The following is a 25,828-nucleotide window of genomic DNA, read 5'->3' as shown; positions in this document are numbered from 1 at the left end:
TGTGAGTTCTGGCTGGATCGGGTGGTTTTCTTGGGACATGTTATCTCAGCAGATGGAGTTTTGGTTGAACCTAAGAAGATTGAAGTAGTAGTCAATTGGGACCCTCCAACTAATGTTACAGAGGTTAGAAGTTTTCTGGGCTTAGCAGGGTATTATCGTCGCTTTGTTCAGGATTTCGCCATCATTGCAGCACCATTGACTAAGCTCCTTCGAAAGAATGCAAAGTTTGAATGGACAGATGAATGTCAAGAGAGTTTCGAGAAGCTTAAAACATGTCTCACATCAGCCCCAGTTCTTACCCTACCCTCAGGTACAGATGGATTTGTGGTTTATAGTGATGCTTCTCACAAGGGTTTAGGCTGTGTACTCATGCAACATGGGAAGGTGATAGCTTATGCTTCTAGACAGCTTAGACCACATGAATTAAATTATCCCACCCATGATCTGGAATTAGCTGCAGTTGTGTTTGCATTAAAGACATGGAGGCATTATCTTTATGGCGTGACTTGCCAGAATTTTACAGATCACAAGAGTTTGAAGTATCTTCTTACACAGAAGGAGTTGAATTTAAGGCAGAGACGGTGGATTGAGTTACTTAAGGACTACGACTGTACTATTGAATATCATCTAGGTAAAGCTAATGTGGTAGCTGATGCCTTTAGTCGCAAGTTCTTTAGTCATTTGGCCTATCTCAAAACAGTTCGACTTCCTTTGTTCCTAGAGATCAGATCCTTAAGGGTAGAACTAGCAGTGGATGATGCAGGAGCATTGTTAGCAACTCTTAAAGTTCGACTAGTATTGATAGAAAAAGTCAGAGAAGTCCAAAATCAAGATGAGCAGTTGAGTAAAATCAGCAATGAAGTAAGAGATGGCACCCGTACCGACTTTTCTCTAAGGGAGGATGGGACTTTAAGGTTTGGTGATAGACTATGTGTACCCAGAGTGGGAAGTTTGAAGAGAGAGATTATGGAGGAAGCCCATTGTTCTGCTTACTCTATGCATCCAGGCAGTACAAAAATGTATAGAGATCTTAAAGAAAACTATTGGTGGCCAGGCATAAAGAAAGAAGTAGCTGACTTTGTGTCCACATGCTTAGTTTGCCAATAGATTAAAACAGAACATCAACATCCAATAGGAAAGCTGCAACCGCTCCCTATTCCGGAATGGAAGTGGGAACACATTACTATGGATTTTGTTTCAGGGTTACCTCGTACTTCGCGTGGACATAATGCAGTATGGGTGATAGTTGATAGGTTAACCAAGTCAGCACACTTTTTTCCTGTTAGGATGGATTATTCTTTAGACAAGTTAGCAGAGATCTATGTCAGTGAGATTGTAAGACTCCATGGTGCTCCAGTCTCTATTGTTTCAGATAGAGATCCAAGATTCACTTCTCGTTTTTGGCCTAGCTTGCAAAATGCTTTAGGCACTAAGTTGAAGTTTAGCACTTCTTTTCACCCTCAAACTGATGGTCAATCAGAAAGAACTATTCAGACATTGGAGGATATGCTGAGAGCTTGTGTGATGGAGTGTAAAGGAAGTTGGGATAGGTATGTGCATTTAATGGAGTTCTCTTATAATAATAGTTATCATTCGAGTATCGGCATGGCTCCATATGAAGCTTTGTATGGGAGAAGATGCAGAACACCATTGTGTTGGAATGAGGTAGGGGAAAGACAATTAGAAGGTCCAGAATTAGTGCAACACACTACAGATAAAATTCAGATGATCAGAAGTAGATTAAAAGCAGCACAAGACAGACAGAAGAGTTATGCAGATCTGAAGAGAAGGGATATTGAATATAATGTTGGCGACAAAGTATTTCTGAAGATCTCTCCTTGGAAAGGGGTGGTACGTTTTGGCAAACGTGGGAAATTGAGTCCGCGATTCATCGGACCATATGAGATTTTAGAGAGAATTGGCCCAGTTGCTTATCGTTTAGCACTACCTCCAGAGCTATCTCAGATTCATGATGTCTTCCATGTATCCATGTTAAGGAGATACAGAAGTGATTCTTCCCACATTCTCCAGAAACAACCTATCGAGTTGAGGGAAGATTTAACATATGAAGAAGAGCCAGTCGAGATCATTGCCAGAGAAGAGAAGGTTCTAAGGAGTAAGATAATACCCCTGGTTAAAGTTCGATGGAGTAACCATTCTGCCAAAGAAGCTACCTGGGAAAAAGAAGAGAATATGCGAATTCAATTTCCACATTTATTCCCTTCACCAGGTATGTAAATTTCGAGGACGAAATTTCTTTTAGGAGGAGAGAATTATCATATCTGGCCCATAGGAAAAAAAAAAAAAAAGAAAAGGCCCATAACTTTTAAATATGTATATATAATTCTTATTATTAAAAATAAATAAATAATTAATTAAAAAATTAAAAAAAAAAACAATTAAAACATTAAAAGGCTCTGGTTCCTTCCCGAAACCAGAGCCTTCGTCTTCGTGGGGAGAAGCAAAGGCGATAGAAATGCTCTGTTTTTATAAAAAAAAAAAAAATTTCCTCTTTAATCCAAATCTCCTCCCTCTCAACCCAATCAACCCATAGACTGCTAGATCCTATTTTAAATCTATATTCTGCTCAAAAATTCAATATTTTCTTCCAGAGGTTCCAAAATTGGGTAGGTAAGTTTTATTCCCTTTATTCGATTTATTGCGATATAGTTTATTTTCTCTACCTTTTAATAGTGATTTTTGTGATTTGAGGATAAAAATGGGTTATGTTTTAGTTAGATCCATTGACGGTTTTATATTTCTTTTTGGATTAATGATTTTCATAGATTGATCTAAATACATTATTGAGTACTTTTGTTGAGTTTGTGTAATTTTGGGAGGTCTAGCTATGCTGAAATACTGCTGAAATTTTCTTAAAAATATATATAAAAATATATTTAAAATTTTGTATTTTACATTTTATATTTTCATCCTAGAATGTTTATTTATTATTTGATATATTATTTTTCTTTTTAATTCTAGAAGAGGATCCAGCGTCCAGAATAGACAATAGGGGTGCTCCTGCGACCTAGGTTATTCTATCCTCAGTACTGGTGAGTGGATAAATATATAACATTGATATTTTTCTGTTATTTAAATTGGGAAAGGATAAAGTTAATTTATATTTGCACTCCAAGGCTTAGCCTGGTGGAAAGTGCATCCTGTAGCCTTGAAAGGTCTAAGGTTCGACTCTCCCAACACTTGATATACAGATAGCCTTTGGGGCGTATGTCAGTTGGTCACCCTTTGGGGTAGCTCTACACATGTGTATGATCACCAAATTTGTCATCATAGAGCCTAAGATACCAGCATTGCTCTCAGGCTGTCATTATTTTATTACACCTGAGATGCCAGCATTATCTGCAGGGAACATGTTATGAGTGTATGTGGATTCTATTTTTCACAATTATTTTGATTGACTTAAATTGTATTTATTCAGCTGACTTATTTATATGGTACTATTAAATACCTAAACCTTATCTTTTCCCCTTTGTTATTTATTTATCCGCTCACTGAGTATGTTGTACTCACCCTTATACTTTTACTATTTCAGTTCCTTTTTGGTGATCCGCTTAGTCTTTCCTTCCACATCATCCACTCAGAGTCTAGAGGAGGTCGAACCAATCCTAGGTCTTTTGTAATTTCTTTTTGTACTTTGGATAGATCATGTATAGATTGTACAGCCCAATGAAGAATGTATTTTATTTTTTGTAAATATATTGTGGATTGGCTAGATCCACCATCAGTTTTCTATTTGGAAATTATAGCAGGTTATATGTATTTATATGTATAAATATTAGAGGAAGTTCTGTCAGTTTTCCGGGTCATATTCGTCTCTACAGATTAGAGAATGGGTATGACAATAAGTCTGGAGCTCATGGCAAAAACTGTAAGCCCCGAGGATCAATCTATCACCTTCCCGATGTTGCATCTTGCAGTGACTTTATATCATTTGAATCGAGATGAAGAAGCAGAGCAACTTGCCTTGAAGATTGTATACTACTTAGATAAACTAGGAAGAAAGGATGAGAAATTTTCCATACAGAAAAGATTGTCTGTGCTGATGGATGTCACATTCATCAGTTGATGCTCGTCTATTTCTCCAAAAACAGCTAGTCAAGTTCCAGACATGGGTTCTGTTTGGTATAATTTATTTTGTAAAAAAAAATTTCAAAAAAAAAAAAAAAACTCTTGCAAAATCATTTGAAATTTTATAATAGAAATGTTAAATTTTATTTTAAATTATTTTTTAATATTTTAATTAATATATTTAAAAAGTATTTTTTTTAATTGTGAATTTGTGACCTAATTGCATTATTCCGTTAAGCTGAGAAATTGAATGGAATTAATTTTAGGGGTATTTATTTAGATGATAATAAGCTTGATGCTTGAATGATTTTGTTATTCAATTAATTTAATTTGATTTGTAAAATTAGAAAGTTGAATCAAATTGATTGCAGTATTTTAATTTTTTGCTTTAGTTTAATTTAATTATTGATTTAATTTTTTTCCTAAAAAATATAATTATATGATATGTGATTTCAAACCCTGTAGGCTTTTTTTACTGATGATTGATTGATGACGGATAGATATTCAAACACTTGGTAAGCTTTTAATGACAGCTGATACGCATTATTTTCAATTATCTATTAATTATTTTAATTTTATTGTTTATTTAAATTATATTACTCTTTTATAATTTATTAATTATAATTTTTAAAATAAAATATTTAAAATTATAATACATAATATATTAATTAAAATATTAATATTTATTATTATATGATAAACATTATAATAATATTTTAAAATTCTATTTTTAATTATTATATGTATTATATGATAAATTAATATTTATTTTATTAATATAATAAATTGATATATATCATTATTAATTAATTTACATTTAAATACTAATTAAATATAATTTATCAAAAACTTAATATATATAAATTAAAATAAATAAATTATTTATTTAACAGTTAAATCAAACATACTTTAAATTTGAATTCAATTCAAAATTTAAATAAAAATTATTAAAGAAACAAATTTAACCCTATCCATATCACCATGAAAAGTGTCTAATGCAGGGATTTATACAGGGATTTATACAGTCACTTGTCAAATTAAATAATTTAATTTTTTAATTAAAATATATTTTCATTAATTAATTAAAATAAATAATTTAATTTTTTAATTTTTAATTTTTTAATAAAAATTAATTAAAATTAATTTAATAAAAATTAATTAAAATTAATTTAATAAAAATTAATTTTTTAATTTTTTAATTAAATTAAAATATATTTTCACTAATATATTTTAATATTTAAAATATACAGGGATTTATAATAAAAATTAAATAATTTAATTTTTTAATTAAAATATATTTTCATTAATTAATTTTTTTAATAGTCTACTTGTCAAATTATCTTATGCAGGGATTTATACAGGCACTTGAAGAGTATTTTTGTCAAATTATCTTATATAGAGATTTAATTTTGAATGATATCAAGACACACGAATCCACAGCTCGACGGGTAACCAAAGACGACTGCCAAGATATCAAGACAACCACAATAAATTAATAATTTCTTCCCAAGATATCAAGACAGAAACCTCAAAACAGTTTCAAAAGCTCACCCATATTAGCAAAGATCATTGAAATTCAATCATGGAAGCTGCAAAATGTTTTCCTCTTTTCTTCATTCTAATGATCATCCATTTTGCAGTTTCTGCTTCTATGGACACCATAGCCATAAATCAAACCATTGAAGATGGTGGCTTTCTTATCTCCAAAGAAAACAATTTTGTGCTTGGATTTTTCAGCCCTGGCAATCCCAAGTATAGGTATCTTGGAATCTGGTATTACAAAGTACGAGAGCAAACTGTAGTGTGGGTAGCAAACAGAAATCATCCTATCAATGGATCTTCGGGAGTTCTTTCAGTTAATCAATATGGAAATCTCGTTCTCTATAGCAATCATAGCAGAAAAGTTCCAGTATGGTCTGCAAATGTCTCACGTGAAGTAACAAAGACAGACTCTTGTTGTGTAGCTCAGCTCTTGGATTCAGGAAACTTGATTTTGGTCCAAGAAAGAAGTGGAAGATTTCTATGGGAAAGCTTTGATTATCCGACAGATACTTATTTACCAGGAATGAAATTTGGGTTGAATAGAGAGACAGTTATTCACCGATTCTTTACATCATGGAGATCAGCAGATGACCCTGGAACTGGAGACTATGTGCTTGAGCTCAATCTAAAAGGATCACCTCAAGGCATTTTGTACAAGGGTACAAAGCGATATTGGAGAGTTGTCCCATGGCCAAGGACAAATTATGTCTTGGAGACTACGTGCTTTCTTATATTACTCTTGCTGATGGCACTAAATCTTCTGTCATGGGTTCTGTTCATGTCAATTTAACCCCTTCTCTTTTTGTATCCTCTGTGTTATGTCTCCCTAAGTTCACATTTAATTTGCTTTCCGTTAGTAAACTCACTTGTGCATTGAATTGTTGTGTCTCATTCTTTCCTGATCACTGTATTTTTCAGGATCTTTCGACGAAGCAGATTCTTGATAGAGGGAGTGAGTCAGAGGGTCTTTACGTCTTGGATCAGCAACTACCTCGATCTCCTCGATCTCTGGTATGCTCCACGCGTTTAACACCTTTTAATGTTCATTGTCGTTTGGGGCATCCTTCTCTCTCGGCTTTGAAGAAGTTATATCCACAGTTTCATTCTTTGTTTATTCTAGATTGTGAGTCTTGTCAATTTGCCAAACATCATCGTTTACCTATATTGTCTCAAGTCAATAAACGGACTTCGTCCCCCTTTGAGTTAGTCCATTCAGATATTTGGGGTCCTTGTCCTGTTGTGTCTAAGTCTAGCTTTAAGTATTTTGTTATTTTTGTTGATGATTTCTCTCGTACTAGTTGGTTATTTTTAATGAAGAGTCGTTCGGAATTATTTTCTATTTTTTGTGCATTTTATGCTGAAATCCAAACCTAATTCAATACTTCCATCCGTATATTGCAAAGTGATAATGCTAAAGAGTATCTCTCTCGAGAATTTCCATCTTATTTGTTACGAAAATGGATTCTTCATCAGTCCTTTTGTGTTGCCACTCCTTCACAAAATGGAGTTGCTAAAAGAAAAAATCGGCATCTTCTTAAAGTAGCCAGAGCCCTCTTATTCCAAATAAAGGTACCTAAATATTTTTGGGCTGATGTTGTATCCACTGCTTGTTTTTTTATCAATCGCATGCCTTCCTCCATCCTTCATGGTGATATTCCTTATAACATTTTATTTTTCACTAAATCTTTATTTCCTATTGAGCCACATATCTTTGGTTGTACTTGTTTTGTTCGTGATGTTCGTCCACAGGTTACTAAATTGGATCCCAAATCACTCAAATGTGTCTTCCTTGGCTACTCTCGACGTCAGAAAGGGTATCGTTGTTTCTCTCCTGATCTGAATCGATATCTTATGTCTGCGGATGTAACATTCTTTGAGTCCACTCCGTTTTTTCCGCCATCATCTGTTCGCTCTCTGTTTCCTCAGACTACTCCTACACCTTTCGCTCATGTGCTAGGTCACCCTCCCATCTTTCATGTGTATTCCAGACGCTTAGAGGACTCTGACTCCTTTCTGCTACCATAGCCATAAATCAAACCTTTGGAGATGGCAGCCTTCTAATCTCCAAAGAAAACAATTTTGCGCTTGGATTTTTCAGCCCTGGCAATCCCAAGTATAGGTATCTTGGAATCTGGTATTACAAAGTACGAGAGCAAACTGCAGTGTGGGTAGCAAACAGAAATCATCCTATCAATGGATCTTCGGGAGTTCTTTCAGTTAACCAATATGGAAATCTCGTTCTCTATAGCAATCATAGCCAAAAAGTTCCAGTGTGGTCTGCAAATGTCACACGGGAAGTAACAAAGACAGACACTTGTTGTTTAGCTCAGCTCCTGGATTCAGGAAACTTGATTTTGGTCCAAGAAAGAAGTGGAAGAGTTCTATGGGAAAGCTTTGATTATCCGACAGATACTCAATTACCAGGAATGAAACTTGGGTTGAATAGAGAGACAGGTATTCACCAATTCTTAACATCATGGAGATCAGCAGATGACCCTGGAACTGGAGACTACGTGCTTGACATCAATCTAAAAGGATCACCTCAAGGCATTTTGTACAAGGGTACAAAGCGATATTGGAGAATTGTCCCATGGCCAGGGAAAAATTATGTATTACACAACATTAGTTTTGTCCACAACCAAAAAGAGACATTCGTTACCTTTTTTCCTGTTGATGCTTCTCTTATATTAAGAACAAGGTTGGAATATTCAGGATTGGTTTTGAACCTAATCTGGCATGAAAGTGAAGGCAAGTGGAAGGAATTACGGTCAGCACCGAAGAATCTGTGTGAGTTTTATGGTCATTGTGGTCCCTATGGCATGTGTAATCCTTTGTATCTTTATCCTAAATTTGAATGTGATTGTTTACCCGGGTACGAGCCTCAATCTCCAAGGGACTGGAATTTTTTGAAGGATGGGTCAGGTGGGTGTGTTCGGAAGCGGAAAGAATCATCTTCTCTGTGCAACCAGGGAGAAGGATTTGTGAAAGTAACAGCTGTTAAGGTTCCTGATGCTTCAGAAGCAGTTTGGTTGGGCTTGAATATGAGTCCTGTTGATTGTGAACTACAATGCAAGAGGAATTGTACATGTTCTGCATATTCATCCACATCTCTTTCTGGGAAAGAAACTGGTTGCTTGGCTTGGTATGGTGAATTAATGGACACTGTAATTGATATAGCTGAAGGAAGTGATATATATGTTCGTGTTGACGCACTTGAATTAGGTAAGAAAATCAGTTTTTATATTTAATTGAAAAATCAATATGGATGATCATGCTTTTCACTATTTCCTTATCCTCTTTTATCTTGGAACAATCACAGCTGAAATAACACAAAAATCAAATGGATTTCTGGAGAAGAAGCATTTGTTGGCTATTTTGTTGGTATCTATTTTTTCAGCTTGGTTTGTAATCATTTTATTTGCATATTTGTGGTTCAAGAAGAAAAGAAAAACAGGTAAGAAAAACTTTATTTGTTTATGCAATTTTGTGCCTTTCTAAATATATTTACACTACTAAATTGTTTTATGATGGGAGTAATTTTTTCTAAGGAAGTGAGGAACAAATGGAATGCAAAATTGTTTAATACAATCAATGATCCATACTACATTGAAAATGGGGATGGAGGTGGAATGAGTTATCCAGAGATTGTGTATTTCAATCTCAGTACAATACTTTCCGCGACTGACAATTTCTCTCTAGCTAATAAACTCGGGCAAGGTGGCTTTGGATTGGTTTATAAGGTATACACAACTTATGTGCAAATTTCTCAAAACTGTAATGGCCTTGTGTTAGTTCAGAAAGAATGCTGGCTTGAAATTTCATTACATGGAGTAAAAAGTCTTCATATAAACATGATTGTAGGGTCAACTGTCTAACGGCCAGGAGATCGCTGTGAAAAGACTATCTAAAAGTTCAGGTCAAGGAATAGAAGAATTTGAAAATGAAGTTTTATTAATTGCAAAACTTCAACATCAAAATCTTGTGAAACTTCTTGGATGCTGCATTCAGGGAGAGGAACCGATGCTAGTTTATGAATACATGCCAAATAAAAGTTTGGACTCATTTCTTTTTGGTAAGCCTTATTTATATCCTATTTTATTGAGCATTGTGTTCCATTAATTATCTAATTCTATCTATTTGAACAATATGATTCATGGACACAGACTGATTAAAATGACACTAATTCAAATGCAAATATTTTTTATCAGATGAAACAAGAAGGTCAATTTTGGATTGGAGAAAACGCTTTGACATTATTGTCGGGATTGCTCGTGGAATCTTATATATCCACCAAGATTCTAGGTTGAGAATTATCCATAGAGACTTAAAAACAAGCAACATTCTATTGGATAAAGAAATGAATCCAAAAATTTCAGATTTTGGCCTAGCTAGAGTCTTCAAAGGTGACCAAAGTCTAGAAAAAACGAACAAAATCGCTGGCACATTGTAAGTATACCTATACACTTAGCAGCAAGACACATAGAACCACTACTAAGGATACCATTCTTTCTTACTTTAAAATTGTATTTTTCATATGCAGTGGGTACATGTCACCAGAATATGTGGCATTTGGAAAGTTTTCAACGAAATCTGATGTCTTTAGTTTTGGGGTCATATTATTAGAGATTGTTACAGGGAAAAAGAACAATAGCTTTTGTCAAGAGGATTCTTACCTAAGCATGGCAGGAAAAGTAAGTTAAGATAATAAGCTAAATATTCGGTAAACTATTACAAATAGAATATTCTTTCGGATCTTATGTTCTAAACTATTAAAATTTGTTGAATATATGTTGATGTTACAGATATGGCATTTATGGAAAGAAGAAAGAGCACTGGAGATGGTTGATTCATCACTAAAGGAGTCATGTTCTGCTCATGAAGTATTAAGATGCATCCAAATTGGACTCTTGTGTGTGCAAGAAGATGCATTTGAAAGACCAAGCATGTCAGCTGTTGTTGTAATGTTGAACAGTGAAATTAGTCTTCCTTCTCCTAGACAGCCCCCTTTCACTTTTAGAAATCCAAGTAATAGTTATAGCCCCTTAGTAACACAAAAGGAATTTTATTCTGTGGATGAGGAAACTATTACTCAGGTTGTATGTCGTTGAATGATCAATATATCATGAATTACATAAATTTTTAGTATAGTGATGTATACTATGTAGTAGTAACCAACATTAGAAATTTCCTGTATGATCTACAAATTTATTGATGGAAGTGACAGGTATATGCAAAACCTCAGGTTTTGGATTCAGGAAACTTGGTTTTAATCCAAGATAGAAGTGAAAGAACTACATGACAAAGCTTCTATTGCTGGACAGATACTCTGCTCCAAGGAATTGAAATTGGGCTGAAACGGAAGATGGGTTTTCAGTGGTTTCTGATACCAGAAGATCAGCAGATTATCCATGAACTAGAGATTACTCGATTCAGCTAAATTCAACAGGATCAGCACAAGTCAAAAGGTTACTGGTGAGGCATGCATGGGACTTTGAAGAGTTTCTTAGAGATATCCGATATCAGTTTTGTCAAATGTCTAGTTAAGATCAAGTATTTCTGGGATAGTTGAAGCTTTGCCAACTTGAACCAAAACCAGGCTTCCTGAATTAATCAAGATCTCGGTTACAAATGTATCTGTCAGACATTTGTAGACCATACTGGAACTCTTTGATTGTGGTTGCTATGGAGATTGAGATTTAGATATTGTTTAATTGATAGAACTGCTGAGGAACCATTGATCAGATATGTATACCTGGAACTTCAAGGACTAATGAAAAATTCTCTTCTTTTGAGATCGAAAGATCACCATCTCACATGGTCTGGTTGATGATCACGTGGTCTATGGAAGAACAAAAGCTGAAAAATGCAGGTACAAATTTTTTAGTCATGGGAGACTAAAGAAACTGAACTGAATTTCATCCGGTGAACCAGCAATAAACCAACCAAATGCACGGGAGAAAAGTTTAATGAGTTTGCATATTGAATTTGAAGCCCAGCAGCAGTATCCCTATCCCTACTCATTGCCACATTTTATCGAACATATGGATTACGGTTCATGAAACCCTACTCATTGCCTCATTTTATAATTTTATATCATTTGGATTGCAATGAAGAAGCAGAGCAACTTGCCTTGAAGATTTTGCACATCCTTGAGATGGCATTCCGAAAAGATTCTCTTTCAGTTTTTAAGCTTCTCCTTATTGTTTACATTTATGGTGATGCAACCACAATGAGCCACTGCATCTGCATTTGCATATGATTTGATATATTTATATATGATGTTCATACAGAATAGGGGAGGTTCTAGACTGTTTGTTATCGATTCAGACTAGATTAAAACTACTATAGAAATAAATTTTAGGGGACAATTAAAAATTGATAAAAAGTGCGATAAAAATTATAATTTTATTAAATATAAAATATAATTTTTTATTAAAGTATATTATTGAATATAATAAAAAATGAATTTTTTTATGATAATTTTAAACTGTTATCAAATTAGTATTAAGAAAACGATTTCACAACCGTCTAAAACTTAAAATGTAAAAGTGTAAAGAGGAAAGATGTTGAGTTGTTAAATCTTAAAATGTAAAAGTGTAAGGAGGAAAGATGCTGAGTTGTTAGAGTTACTCGATCGACTTTTGAAAATTCAAGAGAAAAGGAACCCCAAAGAAAATTGTATACTACTTAGATAAATTAGAAAGAAAGGGTGAGAAATTTTCCATGCAGAAAAGATTGTCTGTGCTGAGGATGAAATATAAACAAATGGTTCAATATTACTATCACAATTCATCAGCCTGTAGAAATTGGATGTCACATTTATCAGTTGATGCTCTTCTGTTTCTCCACAAACAGGTAGTCAAGTTCTAGACACTAACCTTTCTTACAGGGTTCACTTGGTTTATAGGAGATGGCAACACTCTACTGTTGAGTTGTATTCCTCTCCTTGCCTTTATTCCTACTATTCCTAAAGCAAAATATTGAGAAATTCAATGCGACTATTCTTAAATTATTTAGGGTCAAATTTTCTTTTCACACTATTATTATTAAAAATTAAACAATCACACAATCTAAAAATTAAGTATGAAAAGTAATCAACGTACAAATTTAACGTAATTTATCAATTTGGTTACGTGCACAGTGACTCTAATTTTTTTATTTCTCTATAAGTTTTTGAACAGAATATATTAAAAGAATATTATATATTTATATGTTTAGAAAAAAAAAATAGTTTTAATAATTATGAATATAGAATAAAGCTAATGGTGTACGAATCATAATATATTATTAAACTCTATATCATAATTATAAATATGAAATAGAATTAATGAAAAAAATTTGGACTCAATTGTCATCTGCTGCCATCGAAATTTACTGGTGCTTTTTTTTTCTTTAAGCAAATTACTTGTCCTGTTCAGGCTTTGTTTTTCTGCTTTTTCATTGCTTAGATTGTCTAGTTTCAGCGTTTATCCATTCTCATAGCGAAAGTTGACTTTTAGGAGAAAAGGATCAAGATGCTCATTGAGAAAAATAGTATGGAATAAACTATTTTATTATTTTAATATTTTTATAATAAAAAATAATCAAATTTAATTTTAAAAATATTTTTAATGTATAATAAGTAAGGCTAGTTTAGTATTAATCGATTTAAACTGGATTTTGAATGATTTTATTATTCGGTTATTTTAATTTGATTTATAAAATTAGAAGGTGATGAATTGAATTAAATTGATTGATGATATAGGTGGCATGAATTGGCACCGATTCAAATGTTCTACCAGATGAAACAAGAAGGTTAATCTTGTACCGGAGAAAATGTCTTAATATGATTATTGAAATTACTTGTGAAATCTTATATATTCACAAGTTTATAGGTTGAGAAAGATATTTAAAAACAAGTAACATTTTATTAGATAAAGAAATGAATTTAAAAATTTTAGATTTTGGCTTAGATATGATCTTTAAAGGCGACCAAACTCAAGACAAGAAGAACAAAGTGGGTGGAATATTGTAAGTATACCTACACAACTAGCAATAAGACACACGAATTTCATTCTTATTTTAATTGTGTTTTTTATACGCAGCGCAATACATGTCACCAAAATACATGTTATTTGAAAAGTTTTCAACCAAATATGATATCTTTAGTTTTGGATCATATTATTAGAGATCATTATAGGGAAAAAGAATAATAGCTTTTGTCAGAAGGATTTTTACCTAAGCTTTTATTCAAGTAGTGGCCGATATTAAGGCTAAATTGTGAGTGATTGAGCCATAAGGGATTTCTGAGAGAGGAGAACAATAATTAATAGTAAATTCTTTTTTCTTTGTTAATGGATTTATTACGGGGCAAACTAAATTATACTGAATCATGTTAAATTTTGTGTTTTTTTATGATTTGTTAGTGATTGTGCAATATATCTATTTAGGGGTGTAAATGAACTAAGTTATTCATGAGCTACTCGAGACTTAATTCGATAAAAATTCGACCGAACTCAGCTCGTTTTTGAAAAGAGCCGAGCTTGAGCTCAATTTTAAAGCTCGTCACCTAAACGAGTCGAGCTTGAGCTCAATAGTATTCGACTCGTTAAGACTCGCGAACTGGCTCGTTTTCAGGTTCGTGAGTAAGCTCGCAAGCTGGCTCATTGAGCAGGCTCGCGAGCTGCCTCATTGAGCATGCTCGTTAAATAGTCTCGTGAGTAATCTCGTTTAAGTAAGTTCATGAACTAATTCATTAAGTAAGTTCATGAACAAGTTCGGGAGGCCAGGCCCAAGAAAATGGAGCATGCTCAAAGCTCCAGAAGTCCACTTCAGCAGACCAGACCAGCATTTTTAGCCTTGATCCAGACACGTGGGACAGGGCGGGTCGCCCGCAAGCCCATATCCAGTGGGAAGAAGTCCAGCCCAGTGATGTGACGTGAGGAAAGATAGCAAACCCAATCGCTTTCGCAGCTTGTCCGCATGCGGGTAGAGAAGAATTAAATGACCGCCTGGTATAGAGAAGGGCTCTAACTCATGCAGAGAGGAATTAAATGGTCGCGTTTCTTATACATTAGATTCTTGCCACGTGTGCTGTCTTACAGTGAGAGCTCTTGGTTTATTTTGGGATTGTTATTTAGTATTATTTTTATTTTATTTATTAATATTAATTATTGATTAATATCAATATTTTATTTATTAATATTTATATTTATAATATTTAATTATTGTATTATTTTATTGTAATTTTAGTTTTTCAATTTTATTTATCTATTTTATTGAATTTAATTAGTAAAAAAAGCAAGAAACAGTGTAATTATAAAAATTTGAAAGGCTAGGGTTTTTTTATTTTTTCATTTTTAAATTGATTTCTTTTTATCAACAAAAAAAATGAATTAATCTTGCTTCCCATTCCAAAAAAAAGAGAAAGAAAATAGCACAAGGATACCATTAAAGAATTGCCATGTTTCGGTTACCACTCCACAGGTCGTGTACAAGCGACTCCACTTAAGCTTGGCCGCTGTCTGTCTGCTTTGCAATTCCTGGAAATGGCAGCCTCTCTCTTATCTTCTCCCTCTTTATGCAACCACCGGTACCGTCTCTTCTCTAATTTTTTTTTATGCTATTCTTCTCTTCTTCCTCTTGCACTTTTTCTTTAAGAAATGTTTTATTGGATTTGGCTATCTGGTTCATCTTAATAGGGTAATTAAAACCCATCATTCCAAAAGGCCATACATAAATTTAATGGTTAATGATAGAGGTAGGATTTTAAGAAGAGAAGCTTTTACTCGAGTTGGTGATTTCACAAGTGCCACTTCTTACTGTTTTCCGCTTGGATTTCCACTGAAATACGTACCATAATTGTTCAAAGAGCAATAAAGGGTTTAGGGTTTATTATTTCTCGGTATTCAGAAAATTTTAATGGGTGCTTAAGATTGAAAGTTGGAAGGAAAAAAGGCTATCGAAAATGGAATATGACCTTCCCACAACTTTGCTCTAATGGCAACCCATCTCATATTAAAAGAGACAAATATGATCAAAGTGAAGGGATCAAACCTTGAGTAGGAGCATCCACTTTTTATAGTGAATACAAGATGACCCATTTAGATAATGTTGCTACTACTGAAAGTTACCCTCATTTTATGTAATTTTTGTAGATAAAGAGACTGGGACAAATATAATTCATGATGGGTTTCTGATTCTCTTAGGGGCACTTCTGAGGTTTCGTTCTGTTCTTTCTATGCAAAGAAAATCCTTTTGTTGATTGATCATTATCTTAAGAGAAAACGGGTGTAGGGTAGGATAAGGAAATTAACTTCCTTCTTTCTTTCCTGGACAGGTTTTGCCTGATAAGACTAGCTCCTAATGGGTTTCTATTGACTTGGAGTGCAACATTGTTTAGCTTATACTTCTCTTTTTACTTCTAGCTTCGCTTGTAAATTAATTAGTGCGTAATTGAACATGCTCTAGTTTTATGATAGGTTTGCAAGGTTGTAAATCCTTTTCTTAACATTTCAGGATTAATCAAGCTTTTGTTCACTTGCATTCAAGTCATCAGACGGGCATGAAATGTAATTTCAAACTATATATGGTACCAGCTCAAGCCATTAGCCGTTACTGCACATTGAGAACATTTACTTCAGTTGCCTCATTAAATGTGGAGGTAGCATGTGAAGGAAATTCATCAGCTGCCTCGAGTCCAAGTGATCTCCTAAGGTAGGAAGTTGCTCTACAAGAGAAACTTTTAGATATTTATATATTTATCTTTTCTTGACTTTGTGAAAGATTGGATGTCTCCTATTCTGAGATCACTTTTAAGATTTGAACGTATATCAAGATAAATGCTTTAGCAACTTAATATGTTTAAAAAGTTGATGGCTTTGATCGTGTGTTTAGTTTTATATTAGCAGGTCTAAGACATTGCTTCAAAGCCCAAGTAATGCTTCAGATGGCATGAATGATTTGGAGAGACAATTGCAAGAGTTGTATGATGAAGTTAAGGCAATGACTTTGATGGGAAACAAAGATGATGCAGTGGACCTACTCCAAGCAAATTATGGAGTTGTGAAAGAGCAGATTAATGCAGGTAGTAGAGGCATCGAAGAAGCTGCTACACTTGAACAGTTTTTGAGTGCATTTGTACGCACTGTAATAATGTGGGAGATTATGAACATGTTGACAAAGACAAACATATTCTTAACTAATATCTTTCTTTCTGATGCTTCATTTTTGTGGATGACTAGATGAACAAGGTTGTTGAAAGTCTAAAAGATGATGAGCCCCTTCTAGATTCAGTCCTAATACATATGGGAAGCATGTATTCAGCTTTGGGGAAGTTTCAGAGCTCCATGGTTGTATATAAAAGAGCAATTGGTGTTCTAGAAAGCAAACATGGTAAGTCCAATCTTGTGTAAATTTGTTGTTATTTGTCTTTGTTGGTGCAGCACTAGAATTTAACCATATCAGTTTTCTGCTGTCTTTTCAACTTTGTATAGTACTTGTTATATCAAGTTATTGCGACAGGCTACCTTGTTATTAATAGTATAACATCGTATTTTTAACAATTTTGTCACCGGTGAGCTACAGTGTTAAAGTGTTGAAGCTGGAAGGCATATGTTTTCCCCTACTGGAGAAAAGCAATTAAAAATTTTCTTCTTGTTTTAACACTTTGCTTTTTGGTCAATAGCAAATTATTTCCTTTTACACTGGGTGTTTCTGGAATTAAAAGTTTGAATGTCTGTCTGCAACTGATCCATGTTTTTGCGCTCATCCAGTTTGTTTAGAGAATGCATCTTGGAAGTTTGAACCCTAATTTTGTTGCTAGACTGTATAAAGTTTTTCTGTGGTTATGCAGAAGTTTCACATTGACTAGCAGAACAATGTATTCATGTAAATGAAAATTGAGACTAAATCAACAACTGTATGATTTTTTCAAATAGATTTTACATTTGACCACAGTACTATAATTGATCTTTGGAAATTTTCTTCAATTATTTAGCAATTAAAGATTCTAAAGCTCAACACGCATCTTTACATTGGTTTTCCAGGGAAAAGTAGTATATTTCTTATCTCACCGTTGTTGGGGATGGCAAAAATTCTCGGTTCTATTGGAAGAGTCAAAAAAGCCATGGAGGTCTACCATCGTTCAATAGCTATTTTAGAATCAAGCAAAGGCGTTGAGAGCGAAGACTTGGTTGTCCCTTTATTTGGTCTTGGCAATCTTATGATGAAGGAAGGAAGAACTACAGATTCTGAAATTCATTTTAATAGGTTAATTTATCTCTGTTTTGCTTTTGCTGAATAGTTAGTGCTTAGGTATGATTATTTACTTCATTGTTCTTTTGTTTGTCTAGAATTTTGAGCATATATAGGAAGTTATATGGAGAAAATGACGGAAGAGTTGGCATGGCCTTGTGTTCTCTAGCCCATGCGAAGTGCTCAACCGGTAAGCTAGGCATTCAGACATCCTTTACATTGAGCTTCTTGAAAGACTCACTTGTGACAGTGGATTCTCTGATCTAAGGCTATTAAGTTCTTGGGCAATATTAGCTGCTAAACTCTAGTTTTCTATATGTATATACACGCAAACACTTGACGATGGTTCATATGTCTAATTTTACATAGGGAACGTTGAAGAAGCTATTGACTTGTATAAAAAGGATCTTCAGCTCATCAAGGACACAAATTATATAGCTTTGGATGACAGTATCATGGAGAAGATGAGGATTGATTTGGCAGAATTACTTCATGTTGTAGGAAGGTGAAGGCAGATCTCTTTTTCATTTTGATTGCTTGTTGTGCTGGATCTTCTCTCTCTCTTTCCCTCTCCTTTTTCTCACTTTGTTGATGCTTTTGAAATGAAACTGCTGAAAATCAAGTTGCAGACATTTTCACTTGGCCGCTCAAAGCTGATTTGTTTTCAAAGCTAAAAAATATGATAGGAATAAAAACTCAGTATGCATTGAGAAAATCACGGGACATTTTCCACCAAATTTTGAATTTCATAATTCATTTTTTGAATCGTGTCCTTTGGATTTTAGAACATTTTGAAGGGATATGGTTTCTATGCCAAAGCCTTCTAAGTAATGTTTTTCCTTGTCATTAATATTTTTTGACATCTTTTGGGGTGGGAATTGGGATGTCATTTAGAGTTATTTATTTCTGTGAAAACTATGGGGAGATGTGACTACCTCGGAAACTAGTATATTTCTTATGATAGCTTGAATATATACTATGTTATAACAGGCAAGTTGTTATGGTCTACTTACAGTAAAATTAGTGTTCAAGTTGTTGTGAGCTCAATAAAGGGAGGGTTGACCTTTTGAACTATTTAGATGAAATAAATAGTTAATAGTGTTACTTTTTAACACAATTCTATTAAGATAGGAGTCATAAGGAATAAGAAAACTAAGAGATAAGATAAAACAATCTAATCTTAAAATAAAGGATAAAGCAATCTAATCCTAAAATAAATCAAATACTAGAAAAGAGTACATAACACAAGTGTTCTGAAAAGGTGATAACTTTCTTCCCCCTCCCTCTTTTGTTTTTTAGAGGAAAAGAAGGCCGAGAATTGCTAGAGGAATGCTTGTTGATCTCTGAAAGATCCAAAGGAAAAGATCATCCCAGCTCAGTTAGCCACCTTATAAATCTTGCTACCTCTTATTCACAATCGAAGAATTTTGTTGAGGCTGAGCGGTTGTTGAGGATAAGTCTGGAGCTCATGGCAAAAACTGTAAGCCCCGAGGATCAATCTATCACCTTCCCAATGTTGCATCTTGCAGTGACTTTATACCATTTGAATCGAGATGAAGAAGCAGAGCAACTTGCCTTGAAGGTTTTACGCATCCGTGAAAAGGCATTCGAAAAAGACTCTTCCAGTTGGTAGGCTGCTTATTATTTACGTTTGTGGTGATATAATCACAATGAGCCTCTGCATCTGCATTTGCATGTGATTTGATATATTTATATATGATGTTCATATGGCGCAGGGGAGGCTCTAGACTGTTTGATATCGATTCAGACCAGATTAAGGAGGGGAGATGCTGAGTTGTTGGAGTTACTCGAGCGGGTTTTGAAAATTCAAGAGAAAAAGAATCCGGTGAGTGAAGAAGTTATGCAAACCCTAAAGAAGATTGTATACTACTTAGATAAATTAGGAAGAAAGGATAAGAAATTTTCCATACAGAAAAGATTGTCTGTGCTGAGGATGAAATATAAACAAAGGGTTCAATATTAATATCATAATTCATCACCCTGCAGAAATTGGATGTCACATTCATCAGTTGATGCTCTTCTATTTCTCCAAAAATAGCTAGTCAAGCTCCAGACATTTTATTTTGTAAAAAAAAAAAATTCAAAAAGCCTCTTGCAAAATCATTTGAAATTTTAATTTATTTTAGAGTGAAAGTTTTTTAAGTTAAAAAATATTTGAAATTTTTTATTCCAAGTAATAGAATTAGTAAAATAAAAATTAATTAAATTAAATTTTTGTGAAATTTTTTTAATTTCAAACTGAGGGTTTAGTTTATAATGACAGCATTGGTTCATTTCGAATGGGTTCGAATTTTAAAATTATTTTTAAAATCATTTGTTAATTATATTGCTTTTTTATAATTTATTAATTATAATTTTAAAATAAAATATTTACATTAATAAATTATTTAAAATTATAATACATAATATATTAATTAAAAATATTAATATTTATTATTATATGATAAACATTATAATAATATTTTAAAATTCTATTTTTAATTATTATATGTATTATATAATAAATTAATATTTATTTTATTAATATAATAAACTGATACATATCATTATTAATTAGATATAATTTATCAAACATTTAATATATATAAATTAAAATAAATAAATTATTTATCCAACAGTTAAATCAAACATACTTTAAATTTGAATTCAATTCAAAATTTAAATAAAAATTATTAAAGAAACAAATTTAACCCTAACCATATTACCATGAAAAGTGTCTAATAATCAATTCAAAGATAAATAATAATTTTATTTAAACTTTATCAAATAAAAATAATAAAAGTATTATAATACTAAATTAAAACTTCCTTTATTTAGAGAAATTATAGTATTTAAAAAATATTATTTTTTCAACAAAATAACTTATTTTTACTGTTTAATTTTAATTTAATAAAAAAATATTTTAATAAATTTATATATAAAAATTTTAAAATTGAAAAATGACTTATTATTTCTTTGATCACAGTTCAACCATTTCAAATATCAAAAAATATTAAAAAAAAAAAAATCTTTCCCCTACTTTTTCCATTTCCTTCTCGCTTTCACTGATTCGTTCTCTCACTGTCTTTCCTCTATTTGATTTTTCATGCAAAGAAAATTCAAATCTAACAATAAATATAATTAATAAATTGCAAAATCACTGTAAATAAGAATTGTATTTGAAATATTCACTTTTTTTCATGGGAATTTGGTGATGCACATTTTAAATACCAAGAAAATTCCTCAATAAAATATTTAGGTGTGAAAAATTAAATTCAACATTCAAAATTATTCAATATCAATAAATATAATTGAACTCACAGTTTTAATCTGATATAATTGCACTCACAGTTTTAATCTGATGGTAAATGAATCTAAATAAATTTGAAATATCTCAGATTCTACCCCAATTTTTAATTTTCATTTAAAAAAAATAAATACAATTAATAATAAAATACTCACAGTTTTAATCTGATGGTAAATGAATCTAAATAAATTTGAGATATATCAGATTCTATCCCAATTTTTAATTTTCATTTAAAAAAAAAATAAATACAATTAATAATAAAATATTTTATTAATTATTGAAATTAAGTAGCCTAACCGTCTATGGACGCTGTCCTTCATCCAAGCAGATGAGAGAAAGATGGATTTTCAAGTGTCACCCTCCCATTCACAAAAGAATATAATAGAGAATTAAAAAAAAACAATAAAATTTTAACCCAAAATAATTAAACTAATTAGCCAAGCTATAAACTTTTCTTATATTTGCTATTAAATAAATGTTTTTATATTCCTTATCATATATTATAAAGAGAAATTTATTCTTTTTCTAATACATTTGAAGAGAAAAAAATTAAAAGAAAAAAAATTAAAATTCAAACTTATTTTTCATTGAAAAAATTATCGGTTGAGTCAAAAGTAAATTATTACAAAATATTAAATTATAGAAAAAATATTAATAAAATAAATTATTAACTATTTATGAATTATTTAAAAACTGACGATTGAATTATTCATGAACTTTCTTAACTAATGCACGAAATTACACTAGATAAAAAATTTTTCACAAGAATTTAATTTTGTAAATTTTTTAAATTAATGGACCTTTTGTATTTTGAGCTGGTTTTGACTATCGGTATCGGTAAGAATTGCCCGAAACACACGATTCCACAGCTTGACCGGTAATCAAAGACGAAAACCACAATTAATTAATAATTTCTTCCCAAGATATCAAGACAGAAAACCTCAAAACAGTTTCAAAAGCTCACCCATATTAGCAAAGATCACTGAAATTCCAACATGGAAGCTGAAAAAGGTTTTCTTCTTCCCTTCCTTCTAATGATCATCCATTTTGCAGTTTCTGCTTCTATGGACACCATAGCCATAAATCAAACCATCGAAGATGGTGGCTTTCTTATCTCCAAAGAAAAAAATTTTGTGCTTGGATTTTTCAGCCCCGGCAATTCCAACTATAGATATCTTGGAATATGGTATTACAAAGTACGAGAACAAACTGTGGTATGGGTAGCAAATAGGAATCATCCAATCAATAGCTCTTCAGGAGTTCTTTCAGTTAACCAATATGGAAATCTCGTTCTCTATAGCAATCATAACAGAAAAGTTCCAGTATGGTCTGCAAATTTCTCACGTGAAGTAAAAAAGACAGACACTTGTTGTGTAGCTCAGCTCTTGGATTCAGGAAACTTGATTTTGGTCCAAGAAAGAAGTGGAAGAGTTCTATGGGAAAGCTTTGATTATCCGACAGATACTCAATTACCAGGAATGAAACTTGGGTTGAATAGAGAGACAGGTATTCACCAATTCTTAACATCATGGAGATCAGCAGATGACCCTGGAACTGGAGACTACGTGCTTGAGCTCAATCTAAAAGGATCACCTCAAGGCATTTTGTACAAGGGTACAAAGCGATATTGGAGAGTTGTCCCATGGCCAAGGACAAATTATGTATTAAACAACATTAGTTTTGTCCACAACCAAAAAGAAACATTTTTTACCTTTTTTCCTGTTGATGCTTCTCTTATATTAAGAACAAGGTTGGAATATTCAGGATTGGTTTCGCACCTAATCTGGCATGAAAGTGAAGCCAAGTGGAAGGAATTACGGTCAGCACCGAAGAATCTGTGTGAGTTTTATGGTCATTGTGGTCCCTATAGCATGTGTAATTCTTTGTATCTTTATCCTAAATTTGAATGTGATTGTTTACCCGGGTACGAGCCTCAATCTCCAAGGGACTGGAATTTTTTGATGGATGGGTCAGGTGGGTGTGTTCGGAAGCGGAAAGAATCATCTTCTCTGTGCAACCAGGGAGAAGGATTTGTGAAAGTAACAGGTGTTAAGGTTCCTGATACTTCAGAAGCAGTTTGGTTGGGCTTGAATATGAGTCCTGTTGATTGTGAACTACAATGCAAGAGGAATTGCACATGTTCTGCATATTCATCCACATCTATTTCTGGGAAAGAAACTGGTTGCTTGGCTTGGTATGGTGAATTAACGGACACTGTAATTGGTATAGCTGAAGGAAGTGATATTTATGTTCGTGTTGACGCACTTGAATTAGGTAAGAAAATAAGTTTTTATATTTAATTGAAAAATCAATATGGATGATCATGCTTTTCACTATTTCCTTATCCTCTTTTAACTTGGAACAATCACAGCTGAAATAACACAAAAATCAAATGGATTTCTGGAGAAGAAGCATTTGTTGGCTATTTTGTTGGTATCTATTGTTTCAGCTTGGTTTGTAATCATTTTATTTGCATATTTGTGGTTCAAGAAGAAAAGAAAAACAGGTAAGAAAAACTTTATTTGTTTATGCAAATTTGTGCCTTTCTAAATATATTTACACTACTAAATTGTTTTATGATGGGAGTAATTTTTTCTGAGGAAGTGAGGAACAAATGGAATGCAAAATTGTTTAATACAATCAATGATCCATACTACATTGAAAATGAAGATGGAGGTGGAGTGAGTTATCCAGAGATTGTGTATTTCAATCTCAGTACAATACTTTCCGCAACTGACAATTTCTCTCTAGCTAACAAACTCGGCCAAGGTGGCTTTGGATTGGTTTATAAGGTATACACAACTTATGTGCAAATTTCTCAAAACTCTAATGGCCTTGTATTAGTTCAGAAAGAATGCTGGCTTGAAATTTCATTACATGGAGTAAAAGGTCCGGCTCTTATAAACATGATTGTAGGGTCAACTGTCTAATGGCCAGGAGATCGCAGTGAAAAGACTATCTAAAAGTTCAGGGCAAGGAATAAAAGAATTTAAAAACGAAGTTTTATTAATTGCAAAACTTCAACATCAAAATCTTGTGAAAATTCATGGATGCTGCATTCAGGGAGAGGAATCGATGCTAGTTTATGAATACATGCCAAACAAAAGCTTGGACTCATTTCTTTTTGGTAAGCCTTATTTATATCCTATTTTATTGAGCACTGTGTTCCATATATTATCTAATTCTATCTATTTGAATAATATGATTCATAGACACAGACTGCATAAAATGGCACTAATTCAAATGCAAATATTTTTTATTAGATGAAACAAGAAAGTCAATTTTGGACTGGAGAAAACGCTTTGACATTATTGTCGGGATTGCTCGTGGAATCTTATATATCCATCAAGATTCTAGATTGAGAATTATCCATAGAGATTTAAAAACAAGCAACATTCTATTGGATAAAGAAATGAATCCAAAAATTTCAGATTTTGGCCTAGCTAGAGTCTTCAAAGGTGACCAAAGTCTAGAAAAAACGAACAAAATCGCTGGCACATTGTAAGTATACCTATACACTTAGCAGCAAGACACATAGAACCACTACTAAGGATACCATTCTTTCTTACTTCAAAATTGTATTTTTCATATGCAATGGGTACATGTCACCAGAATATGTGGTATTTGGAAAGTTTTCAACGAAATCTGATGTCTTTAGTTTTGGGGTCATATTATTAGAGATTGTTACAGGGAAAAAGAACAATAGCTTTTGTCAAGAGGATTCTTACCTAAGCATGGCAGGAAAAGTAAGTTAAGATAATAAGCTAAATATTCGGTAAACTATTACAAATCGAATATTCTTTTCGGACCTTATGTTCTAAACTATTAAAAGTTGTTGAATGTATGTTGATGTTACAGATATGGCATTTATGGAAAGAAGAAAGAGCACTGAAGATGGTTGATTCATCACTAAAGGAGTCATGTTCTGTTCATGAAGTATTGAGATGCATCCAAATTGGACTCTTGTGTGTGCAAGAAGATGCATTTGAAAGACCAAGCATGTCAGCTGTTGTTGTAATGTTGACTAGTGAAATTAGTCTTTCTTCTCCTAGACAGCCCCCTTTCACTTTTAGAAAGCCAAGTAATAGTTATAGCCCCTTAGTAACACAAAGGGAATTTTATTCTGTGGATGAGGAAACTATTACTGAGGTTGTATGTCGTTGAATAATCAATATATCATCAATTACATAAATTTTTAGTATAGTGATGTATAATATGTAGTAGTAACCAACATTAGAAATTTCCTGTATGATGTACAAATTTATTGATGGAAGTGACAGGTATATGCAAAACCTCAGATTTTGGATTCAGGAAACTTGGTTTTAATCCAAGATAGAAGTGAAAGAACTACATGACAAAGCTTCTATTGCTGGACAGACACTCTGCTCCAAGGAATTGAGCTGTCCTTGAGGTGCTGCTGAGGTGTCCTGAAGTGTTTGGGATAGGATAGACTTTGTAGAGTTTGAAATTCTAGTTTCCCGCCTTTCTGATGTTTTCTACTGCAAAATCTGTTTGCCCGGCTGTTTGGGCAAACAGTCGGTCAAACAGCCAGTTCCATGCTATCTGTCATTCTACCTCTGTTCTGCAGGATTTATTTGCCCAGTTGTTTGGGCAAACAACTAGTCAAATAGCAAGTCTGCACTACTATTCATCCTT

At 32.9% G+C, this 25,828-nt stretch overlaps 2 protein-coding genes and 1 pseudogene across 2 annotated transcripts; all 3 read left to right on the top strand.

Moving 5' to 3' along the window:
- Nucleotides 1-5,522: 5,522 nt before the first annotated feature.
- LOC110617329 (G-type lectin S-receptor-like serine/threonine-protein kinase RKS1) lies at nucleotides 5,523-10,930 on the top strand. Its single transcript, XM_043957464.1, has 9 exons — nucleotides 5,523-6,351; nucleotides 7,730-8,853; nucleotides 8,951-9,085; nucleotides 9,184-9,371; nucleotides 9,493-9,703; nucleotides 9,840-10,077; nucleotides 10,172-10,322; nucleotides 10,434-10,724; nucleotides 10,856-10,930. Exons 1-9 carry the CDS (start codon nucleotides 5,672-5,674, stop codon nucleotides 10,928-10,930), a joined length of 3,093 nt encoding a protein of 1,030 aa, XP_043813399.1. The 5' UTR covers nucleotides 5,523-5,671.
- Nucleotides 10,931-15,067: 4,137 nt separating this feature from the next.
- On the top strand, nucleotides 15,068-19,894 carry LOC110617187 (annotated as a pseudogene).
- Nucleotides 19,895-22,161: 2,267 nt separating this feature from the next.
- On the top strand, nucleotides 22,162-25,558 carry LOC110617181 (G-type lectin S-receptor-like serine/threonine-protein kinase RKS1). The gene is made up of 7 exons (XM_021759807.2): nucleotides 22,162-23,446; nucleotides 23,544-23,678; nucleotides 23,777-23,964; nucleotides 24,089-24,299; nucleotides 24,436-24,673; nucleotides 24,768-24,918; nucleotides 25,031-25,558. The coding sequence occupies exons 1-7, from the start codon at nucleotides 22,168-22,170 to the stop codon at nucleotides 25,334-25,336; spliced, it is 2,508 nt and encodes an 835-aa protein (XP_021615499.1). The 5' UTR covers nucleotides 22,162-22,167; the 3' UTR covers nucleotides 25,337-25,558.
- Nucleotides 25,559-25,828: the final 270 nt, after the last annotated feature.

The sequence above is a fragment of the Manihot esculenta genome, chromosome 6 (genome assembly GCF_001659605.2).
Source record: "Manihot esculenta cultivar AM560-2 chromosome 6, M.esculenta_v8, whole genome shotgun sequence".
Lineage (NCBI taxonomy): Eukaryota > Viridiplantae > Streptophyta > Magnoliopsida > Malpighiales > Euphorbiaceae > Manihot > Manihot esculenta.
The sequence above is the reverse complement of the archived record's forward strand: the minus strand, read 5'-3'. Positions and strand labels throughout refer to the sequence as shown.